The 13,729-nt window shown below is 40.4% G+C and overlaps 1 protein-coding gene across 2 annotated transcripts in view; it reads right to left on the minus strand.

Moving 5' to 3' along the window:
* Positions 1 to 13,729, minus strand: part of FREM1 (FRAS1 related extracellular matrix 1) — a 157,676-nt gene that overhangs the window by 23,088 nt on the left and 120,859 nt on the right. The window contains exons 26-27 of one of the 2 annotated variants that reach the window (XM_036260930.1): positions 10,245 to 10,443; positions 9,358 to 9,502 (exon numbers count right to left, since the gene is read on the minus strand). The exons of the other annotated variant lie outside the window; for it this stretch is intronic. Of the exons in view, the coding sequence (XP_036116823.1) occupies positions 9,358 to 9,502; positions 10,245 to 10,443 (344 nt within the window). The remainder of the gene's footprint in view (positions 1 to 9,357; positions 9,503 to 10,244; positions 10,444 to 13,729) is intronic. 2 annotated transcript variants of the gene reach the window in all.

Consider the following 13,729-nt stretch of genomic DNA (forward strand, 5'->3'; position numbering starts at 1 on the left):
TGAGTGTTCTGAAGGGAAAGGAGCCAGCAGTTGTGAAGCCCAAGGAGACATTCATTTTTGGAAAGGACACTGATGTGGAACCTATTCTCGTATCTTTGGCCTTCCGCATCAGTCCACCAAGAACTGTTCCCAGTGCAGATCTTTTCTGAACTTGGGGTCAGTTCAATAACAAGCTGTCTTTGAGGATGTGCCTACAAATTAAAATGTGCAGGTGTTTTATAAGCATTATCTGTTTCTTCTTCTATGCATATAAAAGAACTCGACTACGATGTAGCTCAGATGCAGCTATACAGCTGAATGAACCTCATACAGGGTTGTCTTTGTCCCCACAATGTATTTGGCGAGCCCAACATTTGATGGAAACTGTCTTCTTTAATCCTCATATGGAGAGAAACTTTTTTTCTTTTCAGAAAAAAAGACCGAGCCCAAGAGAGATTAAATAACTAGTTCAAAGACAAAAAAAAAAAAGCTATGACAAAGCTAATAGATAGCAGAGAAGAAATTCCCAGGATAAATCTGAAGCCAAATATCCTGTTCCGTCTGTACCATTTTTCTTCCCAACTGAAGTTCATGACTCTTGTGTTTGAGCTCCAGCAGAAAAACACAATTATATCTTTATCCTGAACTATTTCCCTCTTTGAGGTTAAAAAACTTAAAATGTTATGCTCAGACATTTCTCCCCAAACACGTTGTTACGTTTCTTTACCCCGTAACCTTCAGAAATATACAAGACACTAGCAATCTTTACTGTGATCATTTAACACACGTTCATTGCTTTTGTTTCATTCATTCCCTTTCATTTTACATTTACAAAACCCTCAGTGGTTGCCTTGCTATATTTTCAAACTGCCAATTGGATTCGGGCTCTTTCCTCTAGATTAAAATTTTTTAAATATTTTTTTTCTTGCAGAACTAGAAGTGCTGGGTGAAACTAGAACTGGAAACATGGAGTCCTCAGATCTCACAGGACTCTCCAGGCTTTCATGGGTCTATTCATGTTAGAGAGTGAGTTCATCTTCTAACAATCTTTAGGGCTTTATGTCCTTACTCCAATCATATGTCACAGTCACATCCCATGTACTAAGTCCACTAGCAAAACAAACTCACTAGGACTGTCTCCTGCTTCAACGACCATGGACCGTGGGACAGACGTGGAAGCCGGAATTGTTGCAGAGGTTAGTGAAGCTCTAGGAACACTGATGTTTATTTATCAATAGATATGAAATTTATTGTTACTGGCATGTTGGGCTTCATAAAATTTTGACATAAAAATAGGATCCTTACATTAAATAATATTGGAAACCTCGTGGGTCTTTAATGCACCTGAACTCCAATCTGACATGAAATGGATCAAGGAATAAAGAAATAAATGACTATGCTTTAAAAAGTACAAGACAACAAGCAACAAGGGTATTATAAATTCCAATAAAAATAACATTCTATCATTATTATTCCAATTAATTCTGTTATTATTCTAATCTAAATACCATGTTGCAAAGAATTCCTGAAGGATTCAGGCTAAAGGAGAAAGGAGAAAATCAGCAAAAGAGATTGGGTGAAAAGGCAAAAAGTGTGAAGCAGGAAAGCAATGGGAATGGGGGAAATAGATAAATATGAATGAATTTCAGCTAAGTCTCAGTAAGGCTCAAATGAGTTTCCATGTCCAATCTCCTGAGAATTTATCCCCTGCTAACGCTAACCGTGACAAGCAGATTCATCAGTGTCCCGGTGCAGACCCAGAGGACCTCAAGGCCTGAGCTCCGTGCAGTCTGACGGTGGGCCGAGGTCCGTAACGGTCTATGCACTTCAGCTGCAAAGCGCAAAGGGCCTTGGTGTTTGGGAAGCGCCTGTATTTCCCTGCTGCACCATTGGAGCGAGGCATGATGCACAGAGGTCCAGGTTGTCGTTACACAATGTTCTATTTTATTTTCTTGAAACCACTCACTACAAATAATAAAGATCTACTGAGAAGCCATAAAATTTAGGCTCGGCTATCTATTAAAAAAAACATAAAAACATTGCGGACCACTTGTACACCTATGGGATACGTGTAACACGCGTTTGGAATGTTTTCGCAGTGCTGTGTTTGAGGACATCTTTCTACGCTGAGACTGTGGTTGCCTAAACTCTACACAACGCCCGGAGGAAAGGGAAGAAGCAGAGTCGCACACGTGGGAATTCCCTGCCAGAAGCCACAGCTGTATGCGTGGCATCAGTGGGCCACCAGATGCAGGAGCCCGGCAGAGAACTCTGGAAAGCTCTGAACATGTAAGTGTCATGTAGATAGGGGTTGGTTCAAACCTGCACATTTTAATGTCCCCCCACCCCCTTCCCCCTTACTGTTGAGTAAAACTCATTCTAAGGTCAGAAACAAAGCCTCTGACATACTTTTGCAAAACGCATATGGCAGTCATTTCAAGTCACTGAGCAGGAGGTGAGAACTCCTGGAGCCCCAGGTCTGGGTTTCTCAGCCTTGACCCCATGGACACCTGGGACCTGACAGTTCTTTGCTGTGGAAGGTGGCCGGTGCCCGGTAAGATGTCCAGCAGCGTCGCTGGCCTCGACCCACCAAATGCAGTGGCTCTGCGCCCTCCAGTCACGACACACTCTTCCCACACATTTCCACATGTCCCTTGTGGGGAAGTCATCCCCAGCTGAGAAACACTTTGCTAAGTGATTGGGGGGCACTCATCACAAGAGAAAATTTGATGTGATGTGAAAACTAAACTTTGGTTCCTACAACCACTGTCGTGAATGGAAGACATAGGATGAAGTAGTAGAGATTAAACTGGATTAGAGGTCATGAGGCTTCTGGTCCCTCTGTCACTCACTGACTCCAAGTCAGGTACAAGAAGCTGTGTAAACACTCAATTTAAAATTGCAATCCATTTCCAAAGTCCAGCTTCTGCGATTCCCCTTATTCCAACCAACTTTTTCATTTTCCAAAATATGTATCACATACATTTTAAACATACTATTTAATTTATTTAGATACTATGTATGCTCCAAGTAAAGCAGGGTCTTGTTCATTGATGTATTTCCAAGTCCCTTAAAAGGCAAGTGAATGCTCAATAAATATTTGTTAAATAAATTTTCTTTATTTTTAATTTTTTAAAATTTTTTATCCTCACCTGAGGACATTTTCCCTTTTTTTTTTTGTTCAGATAGAGTGGGAGGGAGAGAGAGGGAGAGAGAGAGAGAGAGAGAGAGAGAAACATCAACGTAAAAGGGACACATTGAATGACTGCCACCCGCACAACCCAACCAGGGCCGGAGACAAACTACAACTGAGGTACGTGCCCTTATCGGGAACCGAACACAGGTCTCTCGGGACCGCAGGCCGACTCTCTAACCACTGTGCCAGACTGGCCAGGGCATGTTAAATAAATTTTCTTTAGCCCACTGTTTCCTAAGCTAAGTTGACGACCAAAACTTTTTTCTCCACAGCCCTATTAACATCAGACTGCATACAATTTGGGGGGGAAATGCTAGCCTAGGATGATCCTCATATGTCCTCTCTAGCCCTGATTTATTCTGGGTTCTTTGGCTATGACTGGACTTCACTAGAGAGAAAGATGGCTTTGGTGAAAGAGCATTCTACCATGCATCGTGATTTCGTAACACACATATATGCTATTTTCTAAAGAGGGTGCACGGTTCCCAACATTTGGCAGTGTCTAGAGAGAGCCTGGATTGTCACAGGGAGGGTGTGGTACCAGCATGTAGTGGGTAGAGCCCTGGGACGCAGCTAAACATCCTGCAACACACGGGACGCCCACCCCACCCCCACCCCGCGACAAAGAATCGGCTGGCCCAAAATGTCAATGGTGCTAAAGCAAAGGCATAATATATACTTTCTGACAGTTTTATTTTGTGGTTACTTGATTCATTTATATGAAGGAACCGTAAACTTAAAGAAACATTTATGATTAAAACTCCAGTTGGAGATTTAGGACATCAATCTAGGTTAACAAGAGTGTGTAAAAACTAAAAGGTACTTAGCCGCTCTATACCTGTTTCCTCACAGCCCTCAGCGCAATAATCATGAGTCTGTGTACTTCAAAGGGTTAATGAACCTTAATGAATACCCATTAAGTATTTTGAGCTTCTCAGTGAAAGGTTTGATAGAAGCTAAAACTGTGATTTGTGATTAAATTATTCTTGTAACTAGATCTTCATCTGTAATCAAGTGGCATATGACTCTAAAAAACTGATGTTAAAAAATATTTTTCCAAGTAGTCAATCTAAGATTTATCCATTCAAAGAGGATGCTATTAGGCTCCATAATGGAATGCTGGGAACATGTGGGTTTTCCTGTCCGTCTTCCTCCCGTGACCCTGGGGAAGCGTGTCTGGCCAGAGGCAGCGCGGACACCCACACGAGCGCTCTGGACGCAGGCTGGTCTCACAACCACTGACTAGTGTGTGGCTGCGGTCAGCTCCTCAGTCTCGCTGGCCCTCGTCCTGATCTTCACAATGAGGAGACTCGCACTCATGTCAAGGGATGAGGATGGACATGTGTTAACACGCAGAAAGCACCTGCACACCGGAGTGCATTTCCCTTTCCTTCCCCTGCGTTTGCCCAGAGTGAATCTGGAAACACTCTAACTTCTGGCTGGCGGTAGCACGAGAGCTTTACCCAGCCCGTTGTTTCAACCTCTTCCCCCGCAGGGTGCTTCATAAAAGCTGCCAAAGCATTGCAGAGTTCACCTATTAGACCTTCCTTTTCTTTTTCATTTCTTTGGTCCCTTCTCTTTTAAGGCCAAGAATGAACAAAGAGCCGCTGGAGTGAGGGCTGCCGGAGGGAGGAACTGGGCGCTGGAGGCAGGCAGCGGCTGGAGCAGCCGGAGCCCAGTGGGGACAGCTTTTCTGTCGAAGGTCACGTTCTGTCTGCGCTCCAGAGAGAGGTCAGTGTGGAAGACATGAGGAAACCGCTCAAAGTTGGCTGCACGCTGTGGTCTGCAAAGGTGTTCCGATCGATGAACGGTGTGGGCCCTGTGTCGTTCAGTTCGAGAATTCTGAGCATCATCTTGAGACCCAGGTTTGGACGGGAGAACAGACTTGAGTCTGTGAGCGAGTCGCGCCGAGGCATGAGCCACCAAGGTGAAGAAGATGAGCGTTCTTTGAGGTCAGGAGGTCAGCGTTCACTTTCGGCTCTGCCACTCAGCCACGTAAGTGACTTCAGGCCAATTACTTAAATGCTTTGAGCCTGGTTTCCTTGTAACCCTCAGAGGACCATGCTTTGTAGATTAAATTAGACAACGTATGTGAAAGTACCTAGCACAGTACCTGAAATTTAGGCATTTAGCCATGTCTAAATCTTTATGCAAATCTCCATGGACTTCAGTGTTATAAAATAATTTTTATTTATGATGAAATGCCTCCCAAGTATTCCATGAAAAACTGGTTCCATGCCCTGGCCAGTTTGGCTTAGCTGTTCGAGCGTCGGCCTACAGACCAAAGAGTCCCGGGTTTGGTTCCCGCTAAGGGCACGTACCCAACAAAAACCAAACAAAAAAACTGGTTCCATGAGCTAATGTAGGGGTGGGGCAGTAAAGGGAGGGAGAAGTATTTCTATAGTCAAATCAAGTTCAGATGTGCTACATACTATATTCCTCCCTCAGAGATCCCCAGTCCATAGAAGGGTCTCTATGATTCTGGGATGTGATGCAGTTAAACAGCACACAATCTAGCTAGATACTAATAACCGTATTAGTTTAGCCCAAATCAGATTTCATAGCATCTTTTTTTTTTTTTTTTTTTTTAAATCCTCACCCGAGGACATTTTTCCATTTTTTGTTCAGGTAGAGTGGGAGGGAGAGAGAGGAACAGAGAGAGAGAGAGAAACATCGATGTGAAAGGGACACATCCAGTGGCTGCCACCCACATGACCGACCAGGGCTGGGGACAAACTGCAACCGAGGTACGCACCTTTAGCGGGAACCGAACCCGGGTCTCTCAGGACCGCAAGCCGACACTCTAACCACTGAGCCAAACTGGCCAGGGCCATAGCATCTTTTTTAATGGAACATTCATTGACTCTTCAGGACTGGTATTCCATAGAAATGGTGCAAGAGCAAAAACTTATTAGCAATCAAGATTCTGGGACCTTCCCACTGAACATAGGTCCTTCTCATTTTTTAAGAGACCCCCCCAACCTTCTGCTCCAGATTGCACCCATCAGTCCCTTTAGCTTTATTACAGATGGGTGTTGCTCCTTCAAAGAGGCAGAATATTAATCTATTCAAAGAATAACACAAAGTGGTACAGCATTTAGCTTGTTGATTATGAGAATATTTTTTTTTTTTTTTTTTTTTTTTTATTTATTTTTATCCTCACCCGAGGACATTTTTCCATTTTTTGTTCAGGTAGAGTGGGAGGGAGAGAGAGGAACAGAGAGAGAGAGAGAAACATCGACGTGAAAGGAACACATCGAGTGGCCGCCACCCGCACAACCGACCAGGGCCGGGGACAAACTGCAGCCGAGGTACGTGCCCTTAGCGGGAACCGAACCCGGGTCTCTCTGGACCGCAGGCCGACGCTCTAACCGCTGAACCAAACCGGCCAGGGCGATTATGAGAATATTGATAGTTCACTTTGTGAATCAACCCAGCATCAATTTCTAATTAGAGGTGGGCTTTAGCTGGCTACCTAATGTCTCTGGAATACTTCTTCAAACAGTCAATCTTTGCACCCACATGAACGAGCAACAATAGTAATCACTACCACAAGTTAAACTTGTTAATGACTTTAAATATAAAAAATGCCTTCATAGGTTTTTGCCTCATTTGTTTCTCCAAACAAATTTTGGTGTTGCCCCCATTTGACAGATGAGATAACTAAGGCCTGAACAATTGCCTAAGTTAATGGCAGAGTCAAAGCCCAAACCCTGCTCTTTGGCTCTAAATCCAGTGGTTTATTATGTATTTTCTTTAAAAATTCCTGGGGTGTAGACATAGAGTACATGGTAATATTAATACCTATAAGTTATATTTTAAAAAACCACTAAAACTTAAGATCCTTGAAGACTAAGTATTCGTCCCTTCTTGCTGCCTGGGTGGCCAGTGATTGGAGTGAAAGAAGCCAGAGCCTGTGGCTCCCTTCCCGTAAGCCAGTTAGCATTCCTTGATAAGAGGGACAAGGAGTTCTTTCATGCACTGAGGACAACCATGGACTCTAGAGCCATACTTTCCGGTCCTGAATCCCAGCTCCTTCACTAATTAGCTACATAAGCTTGGAAAAATCACATCCTATTTTCCTACTTCAGTTTTCTCACATGTAAATTCTGTATTATGATGGTAACTACCGCATAGGTGGTCATGATGATTAAATAAAAAGCAATGAAATAGAGCAGAAAACAATTATATTGCAAATGCCTGTGATTTATATTGTATGTGTAACCAGATTCTTGTTGGCTGTCTTGGGAAGGCAAACCACTATTGATAAGATTGTTTCTTACTGGGAAAAAAATGTGCTTCTTGTTCCAAAAACCTCTAATCAATGAGGGTGGAGACAACTACACCATTAAAAAATTATGGACATAAATGCTGAGTAATTTCTACCTTCCTCTGTCCATTCTAAAGAAAACAATTTAATATACATCAGAACCAAATTAAAATTATTTTTTTGTTAACCTTTGGTAAACATTTTGTTCCATTGATTTAAATCATTTCAAGCTGAATTAGAAACACCTTCATCATTAGTATATGAAAATTAATATCTGACACAAGCAGAAGCCAATTTAAAATAGCCTCATTAATCCTAAAAGCTGAGGATTATTTTAAAACATAAATATCTTCACAAGCAATTCCTTTGTAACAACGAAGAATAAGAAGGGCATGTAAGTGAAGTAACATCAGTGCAGTATTATTGCTGGGGCAAGAATTATCATCTGTGCTGTGTTCACGCACGGAGGGCCAGCAGTCAGCATTAGGTCAGCAGCGAGTCTGAACAGTATTCTTATTTATATTTTTTAGTTGAACTATTAAAAAGCAAGTAAAGTCAATTTATTAATGTTTTAGGAGCAGGGTGTTTTTTTTTTTTAACATTCTCTTGAGTCGAAAGATGTTTGTCTGAAATTGCCAGTAGTTATACTTTCTCTAAAGGAAATCTTGTGGAATCGTTTCTCCTAGGCAAGAGCCCTGTAATGAGTGATGATCTGTTTCAATTTTATAATTTCATGATTATATTAAATGTCAGGGGTGAGGCCTTCCTTGTTCATATCTATTTATCAGTGTCTAATATTGTGCACGTAGCATACAGCAGCCACTCAATAAAAATCTGTGGGTTAATAAATCGGAGCCAGATAGTACACCTTATCAGGGCAATGGAGGTGGAACCCTGGGAACGTGTTTTGTCAGGAGGGGGCCGGTTTTTCTAACAATGTCTACAGAGACCTCTGCTGGTAAATGTTGGAACTACAATCAGGATCAGAAAGAAAAAGCAAGAGAGCAGAGGTGAATTTCTCAGTTTTCTTTGTCCATATTCTGTCATAAAATCCCATAAAGAGGATGTACTCACTTGCGATGTGTAGCTTTACTAGGATACAGTTAATACCAACTTTTCTTTGAGGTGCCTGGGGAAGGGTATAAACGTCAAAAGAAAGAAAAACAGCACAAGAACCGGACTGTAATACATCCCTCTGCAGCCATCCAATAACTGGTCATTATTCAAGGTCCACCTTCCCAAAGGGTCTAGAAGAGGGACCCAGTGAGTGAAATTACTGTGGTCTGTAAATCTTGTGAATTTTGAGGATTTCTTACTCTTGTTATTGTGAGGGTTGTACACATTTTACAACTTCTCGGTGTCAGTTCATTACCTCCCCGTCTATTTTCCTCGTTGCCTGTCTTCATCTGACCTACGATAGGTTTATTAACTTGTAAAGGCAGTCTCAAGGAATCTTTTTTTGGTTTGGTTTTCTGGAAGGGAAGAGCGGCTTTGCTAACCCTTCCCGGCTGCCGCCTTCCTGGCTGTCCGCGGACTGTCACTAACACGGTCCTAGAGTGACCTCTGGCTGCGCGATTTGTACATGAGCCCGCAAGCTGCGTCCTGGGTGCCAGTGAACTGTCGCCACAGAGCCCCTCGCCTGTGAACCTGCGAGCATTCACACGCATGCACTGAATGACCCAGCGTGGCAGCGCGTAGCTTTCTAATGCTTTAATACTCTGCAGCGCTACTGGTTTTTCAATTATACAGCAGTCATAGGAAGAAAAATCACTCTCCAAAATACACTCCACGAGCTTGTGAATTGATCTATTAATTTATCCTCTTAGATTCTGTTGGAAAAACAATTCATCTTCCTAATCAGAAACATTCTGGACATTATATGCAGGACTACCGAATAAGCAAAAGAATTTACATTTGAGGAGTGGCCGAGTTCCCTGTAGGGTCCATGATTTGAAATTCCATGGTATCTGAATTAAATTCCAAAGATGCGTTTATGATGTAAAGAATGGTCTTACTGTTTAAGTCCTTTTGGCTAAATTTCTCATGGATAAATTCACCTACAGAAAAGAAATAAATGGCTTTAGTGGGTAAGCAAACACATAGTAAATAAGAGCTGATAAAATTGTATGGCTATTTTATTTTAAATATCAGCTTTGAAAATCTCTAAAGTATATATTTTAAAGAAATTAACAATATTACAACCATCTTAATACTCGTATGCAATGAACTTAAATTAGTCTTTAAAGTCCACTTTGTCTCAGAAATATTGTGCCTTAAAGAAAATATAAAAATAGAGGGAGAAGAGATAGATACAGTAATAAAATCTGTAATTCTGTGCCATCCTCTTTAGTGATATATTTTGATCACCATCTTCATAAAGCAGAAATAATATACAATCCAGAGAAACCATTATACCAAAAACAAACCAGAATTTTTCAAATAAACTCATAGCATTTAGAATTTATGATAGAAACACATTAATCACAAATATGAATTTGGCCCTCACACTCAGTGTTCCTCTGAATACTTTATAATCTAGCTGTTTTTGTTTTTTAAGTAAAACAACAACAGTATATAAGGAAATGACATATCAGTATTTGGTTCTCTCATCAAGATGAATTTGAGAAGGCTCTGCTTCAAACTCTCTTTTTCACCAATACTGATTTATAAACGGCATCTATCAGTAAGCCCTTGGGAGTGTTTACCAAATGGGCCTGCACTTAATTAAATTACTTTCTAGCATTGCCAGCCACTGGGCATTATAAAATGAGCAGTTACAAGGATTCAGGAAGACAGTACCTGTTGTGTTCTCCAGATGTCCATGTTGGGGGCCCCGTAAAATCTTAAAGATAATCTGATCGTCGTCGGTGTCAGGGTCCGATGCCTTCAACACACGAGAAGTGATGTAAATCCCGTAACAGCCATTTTTCAGAAGCCCCACTTGAGAAGGGGAACGCAAGTGTGTGAGGTGGGGGGCTGTTCTGTCCAATGGGTCCACCTAAATTGTCAATAATTACACACAAGTTCATACAAAGGCTTCTTATCTCCATGGGGTCTTAATGGTTAACAATGACAAACTCCTGAATTTCATTCAGATTCCTTATCCTTTTCTTTGGTTAATTCCTGCTAAAGACTGTCTTGTTCACAATATTCTCAGCAAAATCATAGTGCCTGGAACTGAGGTAGATTTTCCATTGTAAACTTTGACCCAGCTTTATGTATTTGTTTGACTCCCCCATTAGGATTGAAGCTCTCCCATCTATTACTTACACCTGGCACAGTCCTGCACAACAGGAGCTCGAGGAGTATTTGTTGAATGAATATATTAAGATTGACCCAAGAACTGTATTGCAAATTTCATGTTAGCTCCACAGAAGGATTCCCCCATTTTTCCAATATTTGGTTATTTACAGAAACAAGGGTATATGGGTTTACAAATGCTTTGAACACTTTTTGTTATGTCTTTGTTCAAATAGCAAAAAAATGTTCAATAAAAATAGAAATACTTCAGTAAGAAAATAATGCAGGTAATTATTTATGGGCATGTGTGTATCTGTTTCATTGAGGATGAGAACCAGGAAACTAAACAGGTGAAGTCAATTTGTGAAGATGGTGGATGGGCAACTACTCATGAGTGAAAGAAGTGTGTAGTTTCCAACACTACAAAGAGCCTCATTCTGTGTGGTATGGAGCTTGGTCCACCTTGCAAATAACTGTTGTATGTTAGGGATGCAACAGGTTGAGGTGGATTATCACAATCCACCACTGACACTAGAAAACAGGTGCAAGAACACTAATTTCATTCTCCTTACTCCTAAACATTCAATTCTTAACTTCATTTCCCCAAAAATGATTTCACTATAAATCTTAGTTCACCCTAGCAAAGTGAAGAATACACACACACACACACATACATATACACACACATACATATACACACACACATACATATACACACACACATATATATACACACACACATATATACACACACACATATATATACATATATACACACACACATATATACATATATACACACACACATATATCATGATGATATAATGAACTACTATTCAGCTCTTAAAAAAGAAAAAAGAGGTAGAATGAACTCTTAATAATTTCTGCAACTTAGTGTTGACTGGTTAAAAAAACCATTGTTTTTACAGGATAGAAGACAACGATAATACCATTTTTGTTCAATCAAACACATATATATGTTCATAAGACATAGGCAAAGCTGCGGGAGCATTTGCACAAACCTATACATTTGTCTTGGGGTGGAGAAAATCCACCATTTCTCCTTTGTGTATTTCCATATGGAATTTTTAAATAACCAAATAGTAGTTTTCCCTCTCAGATTGGCAAGGTCCTTGTTGATTAACGAAAATAATCATAAGAAGTTGACGATGACACAAATAAATGGAAGAGTATACCATGCTCAAGAACTGGAAGAATCAATATCATTAAAAAGTCCATACTACCCAAAGCAATATACAGATTCAATACAATTCCTATCAAAATACAATGGCTTCTTTCACAGATCTAGAACAAATAATCTTAAAATGTATATGAAATCATAAAAGACCCTGAATAACTGAAGCAATCTTGAGAAAGAACAACAAAGTTGGAAGTATCATATTCCCTGATTTGAAACCATACTATAAAACTATAGTGATCAAAATAGTATGGTACTGGCACAGAAACAGACACATAGATCAATGGAACAGAAATGAGAAAGCCCAGGAATAAGCTCATGCTGATATGGTCAAAAATCTACAACCATGGAAGCAACAATATACACTGGGGAATAGTCTCTTTAATAAATGGTATTGGAAAAGCTAGACAGCTACATGTAGAAAAGAAAAAAGAAAGAAAATGGACCACTTTCTTTCACCATATAAAAAATAAACAAACAGCCCTGGCCGGTTTGGCTCAGGGCCTGCGGTACAGAGAGACCCAGGTTCGGTTCCCACTAAGGGCACGTACCTCGGTTGCAGTTTGTCCCCGGCCCTGGTTGGGTCGTGTGGGTGGCAGCCACTCGATGTGTCCCTTTCACGTCGATGTTTCCCTCTCTCTCTCTTCCTCTCTCTCCCTCCCACTCTATCTGAACAAAAAATGGAAAAATGTCCTCGGGTGAGGATAAAAAACAAAAACAAACAAACAAAAATAAACAAACAAAAAAAGGATTAAAAACTTAAATGTAGGACTTGAAACCAACAAACTAGAAGAAGAGATAGGCAATAAAATCTTTGACACCAGTCTTGACAATGTCTTTTAGATACGTATCTTCGGGCAAGGGCAACAAAAGCAACAGTAAACAAATGGGACTACATCAAACTAAAACGTTTTTTCACCGCAAAAGAAACCACCAACAAAACAAAAAGACAACCTACTGAATGGGGGAAGATATTCACAAATGATATATCTAATAAGGGGTTAATATCCAAAATATATAAAGTACTTATACAACACAACATCAAAAAATATATGATTAAAAAGTGGGCAGAGGAGATAGATATTTCTCCAAAAAAGACATACAGGTGGCCAACGGACTCATGAAAAGATGCTCAACATCAGTACGCATCAGGGAAAGGCAAACCAAAGCCATAATGAGCTATTTATACTATTAGAATAGCTATTATGAAAAGACAGCAAATAACAAGTGTTGGCGAGGATACTGGGAAAAGAAAACCCAACTGCGCTGGTGGTGTGATTTTAAACTGGTGCAGCCACTATGGAAAACAGTGTGGAGATTCCTCAAAATTTGAAAGTGGAAATACCAGATGACACAGCAATTCCACTTCTACGTATTTATCCGAAGAAAACAGAAACACTAATTTGAAAAGACATATGCATTCTCGTGTTCCGTGATAATGCAAAGATATGGAAGCAGCCTAGTTGTCCATTGACAGATGAATAAATAAAGAAGATGGGGTACATATGAAATGTAACTCAGTCATTAAAAAAATAAAATCTTGCCATTTGTGACAACATGGATGAACCCAGAAGGTATTATGATAAGTAAAATAATAATTTAAACTGAAAAAGACAAATACCATATGACTTCATTCACATGTGGAATCTAAAAAACAAACATACGAATAAACAAAACAAAATAGAAATAAAATCATAGATGCAGAGAACAAAATATTGGTTACCAGAGGGGAGGGCTGTGGGGGATGGGCAAAAAGGTGAAGGGGATGGAGAAGTGTAAGCCTCCAGTTACAAAATAAATTCGGCTCAGGGATGTAATGCACAGCATAGGGGATATAGTCAATAAT

The sequence above is a fragment of the Molossus molossus genome, unplaced genomic scaffold (assembly GCF_014108415.1).
Source record: "Molossus molossus isolate mMolMol1 unplaced genomic scaffold, mMolMol1.p scaffold_m16_p_14, whole genome shotgun sequence".
Lineage (NCBI taxonomy): Eukaryota > Metazoa > Chordata > Mammalia > Chiroptera > Molossidae > Molossus > Molossus molossus.